Source organism: Mustela erminea, chromosome 14, assembly GCF_009829155.1.
Source record: "Mustela erminea isolate mMusErm1 chromosome 14, mMusErm1.Pri, whole genome shotgun sequence".
Lineage (NCBI taxonomy): Eukaryota > Metazoa > Chordata > Mammalia > Carnivora > Mustelidae > Mustela > Mustela erminea.
The window spans coordinates 83526460-83544392 of record NC_045627.1 but is presented as its reverse complement, the minus strand read 5'-3'; the positions used below and the strand labels follow the sequence as shown (position 1 = coordinate 83544392).

Below are 17933 nucleotides of genomic sequence, written 5' to 3'. Positions count from 1 at the left end.
AAAGATAGATGTTTTGAAGGTACATTTTAATTTAAACAGATAATATCTTTTTTTCATAATTATAAAATAGAATGTATAATTCTAATTTTCTTATGACTTAAAAAGAGCACAGTTGGTATTCCAAAGGTGTCAGTGCTTGAGAGCTACAATAAATTCTAAATGCACTAAAGTTTTTGAATCAAATCTACCTTATAAACTTTTTTAGTATTGTATTTTTAAAAAGATTTAGGATTTTATTTAAATTTTCTGTGAGTTAAAATTTTATACATGGAAAGATGATACTATCTTCCATTAAGTGTTGAATACGTTTCTCCCATTTTATTTTTAATCAGATATTTTATAGAAATGAGCTGCTAGGAAAAGCTGAACGTGAACTATTTATAGTACTTTGCTGTTAACAGGCAATGTTCTGAAACTAAATGTATTTTTGTTCAGTGAACATAAGTTTAGATTTTTAAAGTCGGTAGATAATTTATCTCCACTAATATTTTTTTAAGAAACTGTGAAGAGATTAACAGGGAATAATTTCATTTCAGATTTTACTAATATAGTATGTAGCTACAACTTCTTGAAATTCAAGTAAAGGCTAGACTTTTGCTTTGAATATTTTCCAGTGCTATTTCATTTTAGAAATAAGTGTTTGCCATTCATCTGCAGAATCGTTTGACAAAGGGAATATTACTTTAAAAATGTTGAGATAAACCTCATTTTAAGTTCTACAAAAATATTTATCAAGTGGATGTATTATTAAAAAAAAATCCCTGCTAAGGACTTTTTCCTTAAGTAGTCTTAGAGGGTATATGATTTCTAGACCTTGTTTTTGTTAATATGTACTTTGATGTAAAGAACATATTTTGTATGCAAAACATAAAACTTGACTTTGGTTGCAAAACACTATATTGTTTAGGGATTCCAGAGAGCGGTTCAATGCTGAAATAACTATCCAGTCTGTAGTTCCTATTGTGAATGAAGCTTTGCTTTTGTAATACATGAATAAAAAAAAAATAACACTTTTCTATTGATCTCGATTTTTCTTCTTTGAAAACTAGGATCCAATTTTTTTAGTAATTTTCCAGTATGTAAACTGTTAATAAATTTAACAAAAAAAAAAAAAAAAAGAAAAAGGTTTTATGGCTGCATTGGTTTGAATCTGTAGAATGCCTTACCCATGAGATCGGTCACATGAATTAAAGACAAAAACAGCTCCATGTACCCACCTCTTGTCTCCTTCCTAGTCTCTCTGCTTTCCTGAGGATCCATTCAGCAAGACCCCTGTCCCCACCAGCCCCACCCTGAGGTTTCTGGCACAGAACCAAGGAAGCCTGCCTGCTTCTGATGCCTAATTACCCATGTCACGTCTGACAAGTGACTGACTGAAGTTATTTCTGTTATGACAAATGGGTGTTTAGAATAGACTGTTGCTTTTTTTTTTTTAAGTAAGTCTTTGGCATTTCCCATCACTGGGCGAGAAAACATCCAGGAACACAAAATTGTTTTAGTTTGTAAAATCTTAACCAAAATCAGACATTTGATTGGAAGTTCAGAAGTTTTAATGCGGCTTTGAAAAATATTTCTGGACAATGTTGTCTTTCTCATAGTGAAAAAAAGAAATAACATCTGATATGTGGATGGTTTGCTGAGAGCACAGGTATTTTTTGTTTCCTTGTCTTAGGTCCTCCAAAAACTCTGCTTTGAGCCTGTTGAGTTCCTCTGCTAGGAGCTTCAAGTTGAAAGGAAGCACTTGTTCATCTAAAATGAAAAGATACTCTTACAATTATTTGTGTAAACTAATCAGGTTGGGCTGTTTAATAACATCAGGAAATGAATTTGAATACTTCAGACAAACCAATCAGAGTATTCGGTTAATAATCACAGTCCAGTAGGTGTCCTATAGAAACAAAGGTCACATTCATGTGACAGCAAACAGATCTTTTCAGTACCTGGCCACAAAACGCAAGAGCAGAAAAGATAAACCTGAAAAGGATTTTCCTTGTTGTTGACAAGATAGTGATTTAGAGTCTGTGAACTAAGAGGCAGAAAGGCCAAAAAGCAGACTAGGCAATGACATTTTGGTTTGAAGCTGATAAATTGTAGCAGGGCCCTGCGATCTATAACCTCCTATGATGATGAAGATGTTCTGTCCTACCCCACCCAGCAGCCACCAGCCATGTGGGTAATGTCACTAAAATAAGACTGTCATGTTATTAAACAGCTTTGCTGAAATAAAACTGGCAAACCATACACTTCATTCATTTAAACCACTATCTGGCTACCTGCAGGCACGTGCGACTGTCCCCACCGTCCATTCGAGAACGGCTCATCCTCTCAGAAACCTGCGTCCCTTCGTTCCCACCCGCCTACCCCAGCCTCGGCCCCACCCCGAATCCCTAAGTGACCACTGATGTGCTCGTGGGGCTCCCGATGTCCCGCTTCTGGGCGCCTCACAGGCCCGGACTCAAGCAGCGTGGCTTTGGGTGGTGGCTTCTTCCACTTTGCATCCTGTGTTCAGGGTTCCTCCTGGCCACCAGGAATAATGCTGACGCAAACATTTGTGCACACATTTTGGTATGAACATATGTTGGCAATTTTCTTGAGCAGATACCTAGGAGTGGGCGGGCTGCCCCCCCCCCCCCGCCCCCCCGGTAATGCCACTGAACCGTTTGAGGAGCTGCTCGGCTGTTTGCCAAAGCAGCTGCACCACTTCCCAGCCCCACCAGCAGGCCGGGTTTGCGCTTCTCCACATCCCGCCTGCGCCTGATTCCCGCATGGCCTGATTCCTGATTCTGGCCGGCCCAGCGCATGTGCTCAGGAGTCCTCCCTGCGGACTACTGATAATTGTGTTTTCTTTATGGTTTGGCCATCTTTGTATCTACCCTGGGGAAATGTCTATCAGACCCTTTGCCCATTTTTAAAAATGGGATTGTCTGTATCGCTGAGTAGGTGGTACCGGTCCTTCACCTATTTTGGATACAAGTCTCTTCTGAGACAAAGGATCCGCAAATACCTTCTCCTGATACGTGGGTTGTCTTTTCATGTTCTCTGGATGCTGGGAGAACTGAATTTTTTATTTCATTTAGGTATGGATCCAGGAGCTAGAAGCACCTCCCTCACATAAATAAATAAACCTGAAAAGGTGTCATTTTAATGGGTGAAAAATGAGTCAAGAGGGATTTGGGCATAATCCTATTCCCCCTTCTTCTCTTCATTTTATATAGAACGCAATAAAGGCAAACGGCCGAGAGAGAACTCCTACAACTATCTTTGTCTCTATTCTAATTATGCTGCTGTTTCTGCTCCAGGCCTCTGGTTTCCGAACTCCAGACTGTAAGCTACAAGTGAGATGCAGGTTGCAGGCAGCCGTTTTCTAAAATGAAGTCAAATAGAATGTTGTAGAGCTCACTCCACATGTGAGGGCTTTGTGAAATTTGTCACTACACGCGCACATGTTCTTGTACCGGACCACACACCAGGATACAAGAGAAAATGCGCTTATGGATCGTGGTAAAAAAAAAAAAAAAAAAAAAAGGGTATGAAAAATACCGTATGGTTAGTGTACTGTTTGCTTTTCCAACTTTCTAAGCTTTTGTAAAGGTATTAATAATCAAAGCTGGTGATGCAGGGAGCCTAACAGAAAGCACACACGGGAGGCAGACTTGACTCTGAACCCGGGCTGTCCAAGTGTCTTAGAGCTGTTCCGCCTTGGGCAAGTTATTTGACCTTCCCAGAACCTTCATGTCCTATCTGTAAAACTACACTCACCTCATGGGGACACTTAGCATATAAAAACTCAAGAAATGTTAAGCTAACATTAGTTTTTAAATCAAAATTTAAATATAGCAAGGAGTTCAATATTTAAATATTTAAAACCTGAAGGAGTTATGTTCTAGAACTAGCACATACTCCATTCAAGTTCCGACTGAAGACACACTGAGCTTGCCCGTCTGCCAGGCGGGCCCTGACCACCTCTCCCCACTCCTTCCTCCACCCAACTCAATGGCCCCGTTTTCTGCTCTAGAACATACCAGACAACTTCACCTCTGGGCTTCTGCATTTGTGGCCACCGCCTAGAGCGATCCGCCGGCAGATGACTGCGTGTCTGCTCCTTCCGTGGATTCGTCGCTCGGCTAAAATGCCGTCGCTGAGAAGCCTTCCAGAATACCCTTAAAGAGCAGCACTCCCCTCACTCCGCATTGCCTTTCCCTACTCTATGTTTCTCCAGGGCACCAGCAGACACTCACGTATTTGTCTGCCGTCTGTCTGCTCAGTATAACACACTGCTCCCTACTGAAGCCCCGGCATCTAGAATAAAGCCTAGTGCCGAGCAGCCACTCAATAAAAATGTACTAGACGGACGAAGACCCTGTTCCAGGGGTCGGATATTTAGTTTTTACATAACCACGCTGCATGCTGAAACTGGAACATGATGTGAAGGTGAGGACTGAGAGCTAATAAGCCACCGCTGTGTCAAGGGGACAGAACAGCAGCAGCATCGGACCAACCAAAGCCCAGGCAACCACCCGGCATACCTTTGGCCTCTTTCATCGTCTGAGAGACAATCCTTCGGAGCGTCTGGTCGGCTTGATGCAGAACATTAGTTGAACAAATGATCCTGTCTGTTTCCTGTGGAACACAGACATTGTTATGGCAAGTTTTGCGAGATGTGGCTAAAGTAGGACGCGGATTTGATGGGATGAAAAGATAAGGGAAGGTGGCTTCTCGGTTCCAGCTCTCCTTCCCGAGGAGATGGGCCCGTCTAGACCGCGGGTGCTGGTGAATGCCTAGTCACAGGCTCTCCAGCAACAACAGCAACGCACCCCGTTTCCAGCGTTTGTCCGTGTCCCCAGTGCATGAATTCCTGTCCTTGCCCATTTCAAGTCACCAACACCAGCGTGATGGCAACAGGTTCCGACATTCCTGAGGGTTGGACAAATGGCTCTGGCCAGCTGATGCCCCACCACAGCCAGGAGCAGAAGCGGGAGCACCGCGGAGACGCCAAGGCAGTGGCCACGCATTTTCCGTATTTTACCCACAGTTTACAATCAGCTCAAAAAGACCCTCCTTCTGAAAATGGTGCCTTTTCATTTATGCTAAATGTATCCGGAAGATTTACCTTTTGTTCCACATTGTCCTCGATATATTTTACTGGATTCTCCAAAGCAGTAAGCAATAAATCAGTCAACTTCAGGCTGCAAGAAAGAGAAGGGGAGATAAAATAAATCCCTATTATCAAACATCCTTTTAAAAAAAACACCAAAAAGTTGTGTTTATGAACACTCAAGTGAATTCTAGAGGAATAAAAGTGGTGTAACCCAAAGGCCCTAAGCCAAAGGGGGGAAAATGAAACAATTTGGAAGCCACCTTCTACTTTCAAAGTCTAAAAGTAGAAGCTTAAAACAAATTATAAGGCAAAAGAATCCTCTTATTTAAAAAAAAGTATTACTTTCCTAAGACTCATTTCAATAAGCTTTGAAAAAGACATTCTCTCTTTTCCCTCATTAAGTGCTAAATGTTAGTCTGCCATAGCTCCACTTCATGCCCTAAAGGAGGATACTCAGTCTGTACTTCTGGCCTCTGCTTCTTTACCCAATGTAGGTTAGAGAAGTTCCCCACGGGCCAAGGGGCCACGGAGGGCTGAGGGTGAATTCATTCATTCATTTAACGACGTTTTACTGAGTATCTTCTTATATGAAAAATACAGACACTGTACGAGACACTGTGCGCTAAGCAGGAAGTGCAGTGAATCCCCTACCTCTCTAAGCCTGGTTAACGGCTACATTGTCTGTCTCGTTACTTCAGCAAAAAGTTCTAATTTCAGACAGTGGCGAGTGGATGAAGACAAACAGAGTGATGGTGTTAAAGACTGTGGCCTGTTCGTCCCACGAACACTCCTCACGTTAGTTAGGATGGGCAGGAAAGGCGATCACGCATAGTAAGTGGGAAGGGTAGAGGGGCAGCAAGTACAAAGTCTCGGAGGCAAGAACAAGCTCCTCCTGTTCACGGAACAAAGGCCAGTTTGGTTGAAAAGTGGCAAAGGGGGAAAGTAGTAGGCTATGCGGTTGCAAAGTTAACTGGGGTGACAACACGTACTTTATGGTAAGGAGTCTGGATTCTACTCCGAGTGCAGAGGGAACCACTGAAACAATTTAGGCCAGCGGGAGTTGAAGCTCAACTTCAAGATGATCTTTCTCACGCTGAAAAGAGCCAACTTCTGGAGTGAGTGAGACCGTGCTGGGTCCAAACCATGGGTCTGCCACTTACTACCTGGATGTGTCACCCGGCTTACCTGCCGGTCATCACATCTATAAAATGGGGATAATTCCATTTATCCTCAAGAGTTGTTTGTGGGGACTGAATGAGATTAAACATAGGAAGCATTCAGTACATGTCCAATACAGAGTATCTATCTGCTCACCAGCTGGTACTGTGAGTAGTAACACTACCAGTGGCAGTGGTGGTGAAGTAGTATTTTATAGAAGCCTGGAAAATGAATGCTTGTCAGATCATCTTTCAACTTCTAATACAAGGCTACCAGGCTTCAAGCACCCCCTTCACTGGTGCTGTGACTATTTTGGACATGTGAGAACAGGTGGCCAGGCTCCAAAGACCCAAGACAAAACAGACTGTGGTAAGCATTGGCAAAAGCATGGGAGAAACACTCTTCCTTGCTTTTTGCAAGAACTGGCCCTCCCTTGTCTCAGAACATTGAGAACATTAGGCCACTCTCACGGGATAGATACCTGGATGCCTCAACCAGCCATTCACTTCCAAAGAAAAAAATGTCAAGTATTCCAGAGTGAGCAGTAATCAGCTGGTTATGCACCTGCTCAAAGTTTCAGGATATTACAAGTTAAAATTAGAAACCTCAGCAGTAGCTTATTTCATAAACCTATAAACAACAGTCACTTAAGTCCATTTTTTTTTTTAGCCTATTCAAGTATGTATTAAGAAACGGGTGGAAACGATATCTTGGAACTAAACATTTTGAGGAGTGAATTTTAAAAATTAGCCTTTTAAAAATAACTGATCTGGGGTGCCTGGGTGGCTCAGTTGCTTAAGCCTCTGCCTTCCACTCAAGTCTTGATCTCAGGGTCCTGGGATCGAGCCCCACCTTGGGCCCCCTGCTCAGTGGGGAGTCTGCTTCTCTCTCTCCCTCTGCTGCTGCTCCCCCGCCCCCCACACTCATGCTCTCTCTCAAATCTTTAAAAAAAAAAAACAACAAAAAAAAACCCTGCTGATGCCCCATGGACAGCAGTTAGGCAGGGGCTGAGGAAACTTGGGGAATACGGCTCTGGAACTCTGCTGTTGGACACAACAGCCACGAGTCACAAGAGGCTATTTACATTTAAAGCAATTAAAATAAAATTTTAAACTTGGGCCCTCAGAGGCACTGGCTGTGTTTCAAGAGCTCAACGGTCACAGGTGCCCTGCAGGCACTACTCTGGATGGTACAAATAGAGAACATTTCCATCAGCAGTGAAAATTCCATTAGAAATGTGCTGCTGTAGAACTCCCAAGACACAGACCATGGTCGGAAGCACCAGCACTTCAGCCCAGAAGCCTCACACACACGCAGCAGTGTAACAACAGGGAGGTTTAAGGCAAAATTCGGACTCTGCCCCTCTTACCCTTTTTCTTTCTAGAGGAAAATGACCAGGCAAACTCTAGGCTGCGCTAATGCTGTAGCGAGAGTTTCAAAGATGTGCCCTACTCTGCATGCCCTGCTCTGATCTCTCGCAACAACACAGTCTTAACGAGAGCCCACGTTTGCACACAAACTCGGGTTCACATCTCAGCTGCCGCAAGCTTGAGGACTCTGGGCAAAGTAACTTTCTCACTCAGTTGCTTCCTCTCCATAAAGGGAAGACAACAATCTCTCTCCAGCGCTTGTGGAAAGATTAACCAAGGGACCATGAGTCAAGCAAGGAGCACAGCTGGCCGGGCTCAGGGAGGCAGCCGGTGAAGGTCAGCTTTGTGTGGGGTACCTGGCCTCAGAAGAACACGGCGTACTCTCAATTGTGAGGCTGTTGTGTTCCCAAGCATTTTTCCCAGGATTGGGCTTTTCTATCTTTCTTGCCATCAGGTGGATGGTCTCGGCAGGCAGAGCCTGGGGTCTCTGATCATTCCTCTGCAAACAGGTCTCGAGAGAACAGTCTAAAAAGAGCTGGCAGAAGCCTAATGAATCTGAAAATGTTAAACCACAAAATTACTGGTGCACTGCTTTTTTTTTTTTTTCCCCAAACTGTGACATAAACAAATTAGACAAATGATACTGGCAGCAGCAAGAAAAACCATTTGCAAAGCTGAACATATAGCTTCAAAAATTAAGTAAAGCGATTCTAACTTCCCCATCCAATTAAATTCTCACTAAGAATGATGATGATTTTGATATGCAAACAAGTGTCTGTGTGTAAGAAAAAAAATGTTTGAATTACATTTCCGAGCCAGTTGGTAGACTTCGTATCTCATACTTTGATAATAAAAGTTGTCATCTAAAATCAAAAACAAAGGTCTAGAAACAGCAGTCTTCGTTAAGAGGTAGCAAGACTGGGTTTCCAGCACAGCAGAAGATAACAGATCTTGATCCTTCAAGCAGGTTATGAAATCCTCCCACATGGCTGCGGTCCTGTTGGGTGGGGCAGACATCGGACACGTGTTCGTGAGAGCCAGCAAGAAGAATTCCAGATACCTCAACAGTTCCTGTCGAAGCAATTTCCAGTGCGATGGCTGCAAAAGATGGAAGAATGACAACCTGTGCCGGGCTCTGGCCAGCAGGGTGGTCACGATTAACTGCCACCCACGGCGCATGAACATTTCAGCTCACAGGGCTGCACCATTTGGAATTCTCTGAGCACAACCTGCTCTGTCATGCCTCTGTATCTCAGTAGACATGGTTTCCTCTGCCCACCAACTCCTACTCCCTGATGTTAGTCCTCTGAAGTCTCCTCAGACTCAGTCACACAGGAGGCAGCTCAGAAGCTCCCTTGCCCACGTGGCATCCTGCTCTAGCAGAGGGTTTAGGCATTTGTTTTCACATCTCTATTTCTCTGCTAGATCAATCGTCCGCTGTTACCCTCCAGGAGAAATGAGGAGCCAAAATCAATATCCTGCTGAAATAAAAATAGTCTGGCTTAGAGAGCTATGCTGGTTTGCCGTTGAAATGAGGAAAGTTGTGGACGGAAAAGATCAGCTGAAAGGTGCGTGGGGCAAGATGAAAAGATTTCAGGCTAACAACAGAGTTGAAACAGGATGGGGAACGACAAGAGAAGGTACACGGAAGGGAAGAGAATAAATAACTCGAGAATCCAGGTAATCCTGTGCTGCTCAAGGACTGTGGATAGCAGGGACAGAGTTATAAGGTCTAGGCTGGAGAAAACATAGGAACACCAGAAAAGGATCCCTCTCCCGCCTGTCCATGCCCTGCCACATCACTGAGATTATATCATAGACAACAAATACATCGCCTAAACCTACTGAAAAGGAAACAAGATCTTCTAGAAGGTGAGATTTCCTACCCATGGTGACTAGATGAGTCCCATGGGCTTCGTCTGTAGGAAGGAGTGGAAAAAAAGATAATAAAAAGGAGGAAAAAGCCCAGCAATACAACAATCCCTATCAACAGCTTTCAGCTTTCCCTCAAGTGGTGAAAATACTATCGTCCAACTAAATCTAGTGCTGTCCAGGACTTGATACTGCATTTGCCTCACAATTAAACAAGAATAGGAAAGTATGGTGCACCTGGGTGGCTCAGTGGGTTAAAACCTCTGCCTTCGGCTCACATCATAGTTGCACGTTATTTACGTGCATCCATCTACACTAGGGTATTAAACGACAAACATAATTTAATTTTTCAGAATATGTCAGAGGATCTGCTATAGAGTGACAGTGAGATGGGAGACATAAATCTACTCTCCCCCTCCAGAGCTCTGTTTTTATATGCTTCTCCCAGGGGATGCACCTCACTGTGCTGAGTGTGATTTGAAGGCCTCAAGTGTGCAGCTGGAACGTGCAAGCTGGTCACTGAACAGAAGCCCATTACTTCATCTGTGGCCACCATCTTTTCCTATGCTGGCGGAGGCAGATTCACCCTGAGATGAATGAAGAGTGAGCTTCAGAGGCCAGACCCTTCATTTGTACAGCCACTTTCTACTATCACTGGAGGGACCCTAGGAACTTTGTTATTTATAATTCTGTATCCTTTTTCTTTCTTTCTTTCTTTTTTTTTTTAAAGATTTTATTTATTTATTTGATAGAGAGCAATCACAAGTAGATGGAGAGGCAGGCAGAGAGAGAGAGAGAGAGAGAGAGAGGGAAGCAGGCTCCCTGCCGAGCAGAGAGCCCGATGCGGAACTCGATCCCAGGACACTGAGATCATGACCTGAGCCGAAGGCAGTGGCTTAACCCACTGAGCCACCCAGGCACCCTGTATCCTTTTTCTTAAAAAAAATTTTTTTTCTGCAAACTGTATAAACTTATAATAGATCCACAAAGATTTGCCCGTGGCTGCATGTTAAACGGGCTGTGTTGACATTTTTAAGATTCCGCCCCTTCCTAAGACCAGTCTTCCCCAAGGATCTTTCAAGAGCATCCCTGACCACGGGGGCGGGGGCTCCCTCTTGCACGCTGACGACACCTGCGCCGTCTTGAGCCGCCCTCTGTAGAAGGGACAGTACAAACAGGCCCCACAGAGCCACACAAATCTCTACAAGGAATTACTCTAAGATGGAGTCAGCATAGTCTGCGCTAAACCAGCTCCACTTCTCCCGAATCCGGGTCTCTCCCGCTCTATCCGGGGCGCCCCTCCCACACTAGGTGCAGTCCCACATTTAGTGGGACCCCCCCCCTTCCGTCCACGACCGGGTCTCGGCCCCGCCCCCCGTGCTGACCAATGGCCGCGCGCTCGCCTGCTCCAGGAACGCGTCCGGCATGACGTCATCATAGGTGATCACGCCGACGGCCCAGCCCCGCTCCTGGCGCAGCCGGTGGCTGAGGGCCCGCGCGAAGGTCGATTTTCCTGCTGCCGGCAGGCCGCAGAGAAGGCAGAGGCCCACCTCCCGCGGCCCCTCGCTGCGCGCACCGCTGGCGTCCTCGGCGGTCTTCATGCTGTCGCGGGAGACGGAAGGCGGCGGGGAGCTCCGTCTCCGGAACCGTCCGCCCAGCGCGCACGCGCAGTGGCTGTGCCGCCTGGGGCCGGGAGGGAAGGACGGGCGCGTCTTCCGATCCCCACACGGTGCACGGTCCGGCGGGCTCCGCGATCTCCGCGTGGTCACTGGAACCGCTGGTGCCGAGCTCCTTTTGTAGGGCGAGTCCTCTAGGCTGGGGACCACGGCGATGCGTTTCCTGACTCCTGGACGTTACCCGAAGGGTCAGAGAGTTGGACTTAAGTGGTCAGATTTATCCTCCCTGCTGGAAACTTGCGAGCCATCGAGAATTGCACCTCGGTTTCATTAAGGCGAGGTGCTTGGAAAATCCCGGAAGAGACTCTGAGCGTCTTCCCCCAGCGGTCTTTGAAAGGTCAATTGCTGTTAGAATGTAAGGCGGAGTCGACAGTCCCACGCCCGCGCTCCACTGACCCTCCTAAATGCGACAGGTGCAGGGCAGGGGAAACCCTGGCTACCGCGCCTGGAGTTGGCGGCTAGTGTGAGGAGGTGGAGACAGGACAGGAACATCCCCAGACCTCCGTTCCAGCGTATTCATGCAGAGGACCGTAGGTATTTTAGTGTTCAAGGAGATGTACGAGGCTGTGGGGCGGTAGAAAGTTCCTTGTATGGAGTTGGGATGTAGAGAAGCTGAATTCGGATTCTAACTTTCACTTTATTTTAAAGGGGATTACTTCTTGGTCACAAAGTGGTGTGTTCAAAATGTGTGCAGAGGAGGTTAGAATCAATAAAGGGGGGGGAATACAATCAATAATGCAATGTTAAATCTGATAGTTTGATACAGAGGATGTACACATACATTTTCTCTTGAAGGTGAGCCCTGGGTTAAACATAGTCATTTCAGGATTTGGTCATCGGTCCAGTGCAAGAACGAGAAAGGAACGTTGTGCCAGTGGGGCAGCAAGCCCAAGGTCCCCAGCGGAGAGTGAGTATGGGGGTGGCTGCTGAGTCAGAGTGCCCAAAGCTCAAATGGCTTTAGCAATGAAGATATAGTACTTTGGGCAGAAATCTAGTTCATTTATTGAGCCTGAGCAGAGAGCGATTTAGAACTTCAAGAGCCTTTGCTTACTGACCTCCACCTCCTTTCCCTCCCACCTCGGCTGCTTTAAGGAAAAAGCTGAGCATACTACGATCTTTGGGGAGGGAAAGGACCCAAACTTTCATTGCTGGTAGATCTAGTACCTATATTCAGACTGATCTGATCGTTGGTGTCATTACAGTAGTTACAGGGGGCAACAGACGGGACCAAAAAGCAATCCCATCCTCAAGAGACATTTGTGGCCCATTTTACCTCACATACAAACATAATTTGAAGGGGACGGATCCCTCCTATTTACGATGTTAAACTTGATTTAAATCACGCTGAGATTGGTTGTCACATGGCACTCTAAGTGCAGCCTCGATTGTCCTCATTCCCTTCCTTCTGATCCTCAGAAGCAAGGAGGTTGGTCAGTAACCTTCATGCTGGAGCGGTCAGTCTGCTTTGAACCCGGGGTGAGACTGCAAGACATGCCTCCCCTTCCTAGTTCTAGTCCATCAGTTCTGGCCCTCAGAACCCTGCGCATTGCCCGGGACCTTTGCTCGGACCGACTACCACATAGATTGTAGGAAGTGCTCAGCACCCAATTTCAATTTTTGCCTCAGCTATTTGTCCCATGTTGGAATCTGTTCTTTTGTTTCTTCTCAGGAGAGCTTTCAGTTCATTCTGAGTCAGCTGCCTGTCCTTAAGGGGAACTGTATTAATCTGAGAGCAAGTGAACTTAAAGAGCTATGTGTGACTCCTCTGGGTTTCAGTCTCCTGATCTGTGTTAACTCTGCAGAGGGCGCTTAGAAACTCTGAGATTCCACCTTCTGACAATCCCCAGTATCTTCAGAAGCAGGTGTCCTCTGGTTAACACTGTTTCCTGCCAACTCAGCACTCAAGTTCTTTAGTTGCCAACAGAAACGCTAACAATCTAGCTTGACAAAGCCCTGATTTCCTTAATCACATTTATGGGAGTCACTCCTCACCTCTTTTGCCAATTTCTTTTTTCTTTACTAATTCCTAGAGCTAAGCCTTCTGGAACCCCTTTCTAGTCAGACTTTTAAAAATACCTTGACCTGGGGCGCCTGGGTTGCTTCGTCTATCAAGTGTCAGAACTCTTGATTTTGGCTCAGGTCATGCTCTCAGGGTTGTGGAACTGAGCTCCATCGGGGGAGTTGCTCAGTGGGGAGTGTGAAGACTCTCTCTCCCTCTGCCCCTCCCCTCTCAAATAAATAAATAAATCTTTAAAAAAAAAAAAAAAAAAAAAAAGTACCTTGACCTACTTTACCTTAACCCAAACATGGCATTGCAAACCTGACATTCACAACCTGTCCAAACTCACTTCCCATTACGAGATTAACTAAGACATGTTATTCCATAACCCAGTAGACATTTAGTAAGTGCTTGTCCCCTCAGCTGCCACCTCCTCAGAGGCCTGTGAAAAAGAACTTTCTTTGCTCTCCAGCGAGGTATCTGTTCATACCCATTTCAAAAACTCCTGTAAATTTCAGGCCGCTGTATAACTTGCGAGCTTACTGGCTCCTTTTCTATACTATCAATATCATTTCCAGTTGGATCATCTTCACATCACTAATCTTATCTTCCTATTGAGTTTTTTAAAAACTTAACAAAGGTAACCTAAAATGTGAGCCACATACTGAAATGTTACCAGATCTGGAACTATTCTTACAATATGTAGTGTTTTTCTGATTTCTCCAAGACCACTCTGCCCCAGGTATGGTGAGGTGAGTAAATGTGGTATGTGAAAGCGTGTAAATGATCTACTGTACTGAGAGTGGGCACTGAGACCAGAATAATCATTAATCTCATTAACTCTAAGAACCACCAGAGTGGCTGAGGAAAGACCACAGGTACAAAAAGCAGTTCTGCTAAGATAAAGGAGGATCGGGGCAACATCCGATTCATAGTAACAACGAAGGAACAGATGTCACTGTCCTTCATGGTTTCTTAAGCTTTCAGAAGAACTCCCTTGGAAGAAAATTCCAATGAGTTTTCTCACTATTTCCTTACTTCCTACGATTGCTCTATGTTTTAAATAGTTAAAAAGATGTTTAAAACAAACTCAACAGTCTAATAAATGAGCTATATTTTAACACTGTGAAAATTACTCAATGTTTGGTACTTGTGTACCAGATACTGTGTTAAATGCTGGGTATCCACATGTAAAGACATCTTCTGCAGTTAAAAAAAACAAAACAAACAAACAAACAAAAAACCTCATAGTTTATTTGAGGAAAATGAGAAAAGTACAATGTCCATAGCATTTGGAGATAAATTTAACTATCAACTAAGAAAATTTACCTTGGCTGTTCATGTTATATCATATATAAAAGGACAGCTATCCGAAGTAAAACTGGTATAAGGATTTTATAGTTTTCCCTTATCCTGAAATCCAGTATTATAACCTATCCCTGGAGGAACATTAACATATCTCAAAATTCTGTAATTTTGCATAAAGATGAATACTTTTCAGAGGAGTATTCAAAAATGAGTTATGAGCATATTCTGTAGAATTTTTGATATGTTACTTATTCAGAACGTGCAAGTGTCACAAAAACAAAAAATAGCAATATACATCTTATGGTTCATTTAGCTTGCATGCTACTTTCCTTCCTTATAAATTTACCAAAAGAAGAGATGGTTCACCCAGAAGTCACTGCTGCGTCCCCAAGAAAGTAGGATCAAACAGTCCCATGCAACAGTCCATTTACAAAAGTTCAATTTAAGTCAGGTATTCTGAAGCTGGCGTGGACTCTTCCACAGATCCCATATTACTCATGCTGGTTACTTCTTCGGTCTACTTTTTACTGGATTCATTCCCATCAGTATACATCACTGTAGATTCAAGCAGAATAAGTTAATTTTTTTCAATTATGAAGATAAAACATACAAAACCTCTTTGCAGTTTTCAGTAATTTAAGGGAATAAAGGGGTCTTAAAATGAAAGTGTTTAAGAAACTGTTGTAAGGCACACACGGCGACAAGACAGTTATGTGATTCGTACCTACCTTATCCCTAATACCTCTATTTGTATTTTAAAGAAATCTCTTCTCTTAGTTTTATTTTTAAATTGTTCTCTTTACTAAGACTCTTGGGTAGTGATGGTGGGCAGCGTTGGGAAGCAAGAAAAGCCTGTAACAATAGCATGGGGTTCTTTTTTAAAGCGAAGAACACTATCCCCTAATAAAACTCTACAGGGGCACCTGGGTGGCTCAGTCAGTTAAGCATCCAACTCGATTTTGACTAAGGTCATGATCTCAGAGTCGTTGGGGGTCAGTCATGTAGGCAGAGAGCACCCGTATGCTGACGTTATTCGGTTTTCAACCCTTTCAGAAGTCAATCTAATAGAATGTGACCCTTCATCATAAATCGTATTGTTTAGCATGACCTAGAGATGGTGGGACCCCAAGCCCCTAGTTAAAAGACAGTTTTATCAAGCAGGATATTCTAACAGCTGAAAGGATATTTTCAGGAGCTGGGCAACTGCAAGTCTTTTTTTGCGATGTGCAAGTTTTGAACAAGTTAATCCTTTTAAGGCTTTAAGTTCCTATAACCACGTTGATGGGGAGTACACTCGGTTCCTCATCCTCCGCCATCCCCCAGGTGCTGTCTGATCATCCTGGCATCTCATCATCAAAAATTCTGTCCGGCTGGCTTAGCCACAACTCCCCTAACCCATGATGATTTCTCTTAGTAATTTTCCACCAGACTCCCCACCTGTTCCTTGGGCATAAATTCCTACTTGCCAACACTATATTCAGAATGGAGCCTCTTTCTATATGAACCTCTTTCTCTCATTGTCGTAGTTCTGAATCAAATGTTTTACCATCCAGCTCTGGTTTTTCTTGACCTACTTAAAAAGGGCAAGTATAGTACAGAGGAATTAGCTTAATCCTATAGGAAAGGGACTATCAGCTGGTTTTGAAGGATAAACAGGATATTCCCTACATACCCACAAAAGGGGCATTCCACCTGGAGGGGAAAGTATGTGTGCGTGTGGCAGGGAGGCAGTGTGTGGGAAGAGGCAGGCAAGAGTCACAGTACAAAGGGCTTTGTAAGTCATGCTAAGCAGTAAAGGTGACGATGACATCAAGCACTAGAGGAAAAAGAGGGCAGTGCAGAGGATGGAATGGAGGTTATGAGAATGAAGGCTTATGACAGTAAAGAAACTCCAGGAATTGTTCAGATGAAAGCTAGTGCTTGTAAACAAAACACCCATAGATGAAGAAGAATGAGAAAGAAAGAGAACCGAGACCTGTTGATTTACTGAATGCATGGGAGTGAGAAAAGGGTAAACCACAGAGTCTTTAGTTTTTTGACTCCTGGTCATTCAGCCTATTTAAGGAAGTCAAAATCCAGCTGGTAACATTGATCTCTTTCCTTTAATTGAAGATAGGTGTTTTTGAAGAAAAGCATATTTTCCTTAGGACTCCCCAAATTGTTAACACGAATGGAAATTTATGACCACAGGAAGCAGGATATATAGAATGGAAATACTGACGGAGATGACCTAAAACGAATCCGGAGTACTGAAAATCTTCGTAAACGTCCTAGGACCTTTACATTTAGGGACTCTGGAACTTATCTGTGATCTAATTCCCTTTTTTATTTCAAAAGATGAAAAACTCATCTGCACAAGCCTTTCCAGGAAGGGGACTGGGTGGAGGTGGTGGGGAGGCACCAGTTACCTTCCTATACCCCGAGGGGCAACTAGAAGTTCCATCTGCTCCACTTTTCGGGACCCAAACGTTAAAGGTCCTTCAAGTTCCAGCTCAGAGGCTCCTCCACCAGAGCGCCGAGAACCCGGCCCCACTCTTTCCTCCCCTCCAGCGCTGAGGCCACTGGACGCGAGGTCAGCCCCGTTGGCGTTTGGCCCTCACGCCAGCGCTTCACTGACTCGGCCACGTCCCGCCAGCGCCGCGACTACACTACGAGTCCGCGACGCTGTGCAAACCTCCGCCTGAGGCCCGCAGCCACCCACCTGAAGAGATCCAGAGCTGAAAGAGTTAAATTGTGTGGAGCTTCTGCTAACTTGCTTTTCTGTAACTGCTCTGCTGCTTTGCGGGTTGAACCTTGAGAAACAGGAGCATGGCCTTCCCCTTGTGTTCCCCTCCATTCTCCCGAGGCCCCACATCCTAAGCACGGTCCCTGCTTAAGAGATGTCCTTGAATTATGCTTGTGGTTAACAAAGAAGAGAACTGTCTTGTCCTAGTTTCACAGCCTCCCAGCTACACCCGGACGGTAAGATATGGCTAACTGAAAAATGTAAACTGTGCAGGGCATACCAGGAACTGTAACTGTGTAGAGAGGTCACTGTGATTGTGGCTTTGTACCAAGCCTTTGTCTAAAAACGATATAAAACCCCATACTCCCTTGGATCGGGGCTCTCAGCCTCTGCCTGATCTTCGGGTATGTTGCAGAGCCCCAGCATGCTGGAACAATAAAGCCCGTGCTGTTGCAGAAAGAGCTGCCTTAGTGTCGTTCCTCTGCGCCTCCCTAGGTTGAGTTCTTCTCGGCCCTAACACCCGCCGCCCGCTCCGCTGCTGTGGGCAGGAAGGCCGCAGCGCCCACTGCAGACAGGCCGACGGTCCGCAGCAGGCCCAACGCGGCGCGTGCGGCCACCGCACCACTCCTACCTGACCACTGACTCTCCTCATTAGACTGACCCTCCCGGGCCGCCCGGCAACCGTCGCCCACAGCCCCGGCCTGCCATGTCCGCGGGCCCACGTGCA

At 45.0% G+C, this 17933-nt stretch overlaps 1 protein-coding gene and 1 long non-coding RNA gene across 2 annotated transcripts in view; one reads left to right on the top strand and one right to left on the bottom strand.

Moving 5' to 3' along the window:
* The window catches only part of PSTK (phosphoseryl-tRNA kinase), a 29350-nt gene extending 17884 nt beyond the window's left edge, over positions 1-11466 (bottom strand). Inside the window, exons 1-6 of the mRNA XM_032313530.1 lie at positions 10884-11466; positions 8433-8724; positions 7983-8181; positions 5111-5186; positions 4527-4620; positions 1537-1749 (exon numbers count right to left, since the gene is read on the bottom strand). Coding sequence (XP_032169421.1) covers positions 1550-1749; positions 4527-4620; positions 5111-5186; positions 7983-8181; positions 8433-8724; positions 10884-11099 — 1077 coding nt within the window. The 5' untranslated portion in view covers positions 11100-11466 and the 3' untranslated portion in view covers positions 1537-1549. The remainder of the gene's footprint in view (positions 1-1536; positions 1750-4526; positions 4621-5110; positions 5187-7982; positions 8182-8432; positions 8725-10883) is intronic.
* A 140-nt stretch (positions 11467-11606) lies between these two features.
* LOC116573419 lies at positions 11607-17665 on the top strand. The gene is made up of 2 exons (XR_004278784.1): positions 11607-11708; positions 16594-17665. It is a non-coding gene; the product is annotated as an uncharacterized LOC116573419 (long non-coding RNA).
* Positions 17666-17933: the final 268 nt, after the last annotated feature.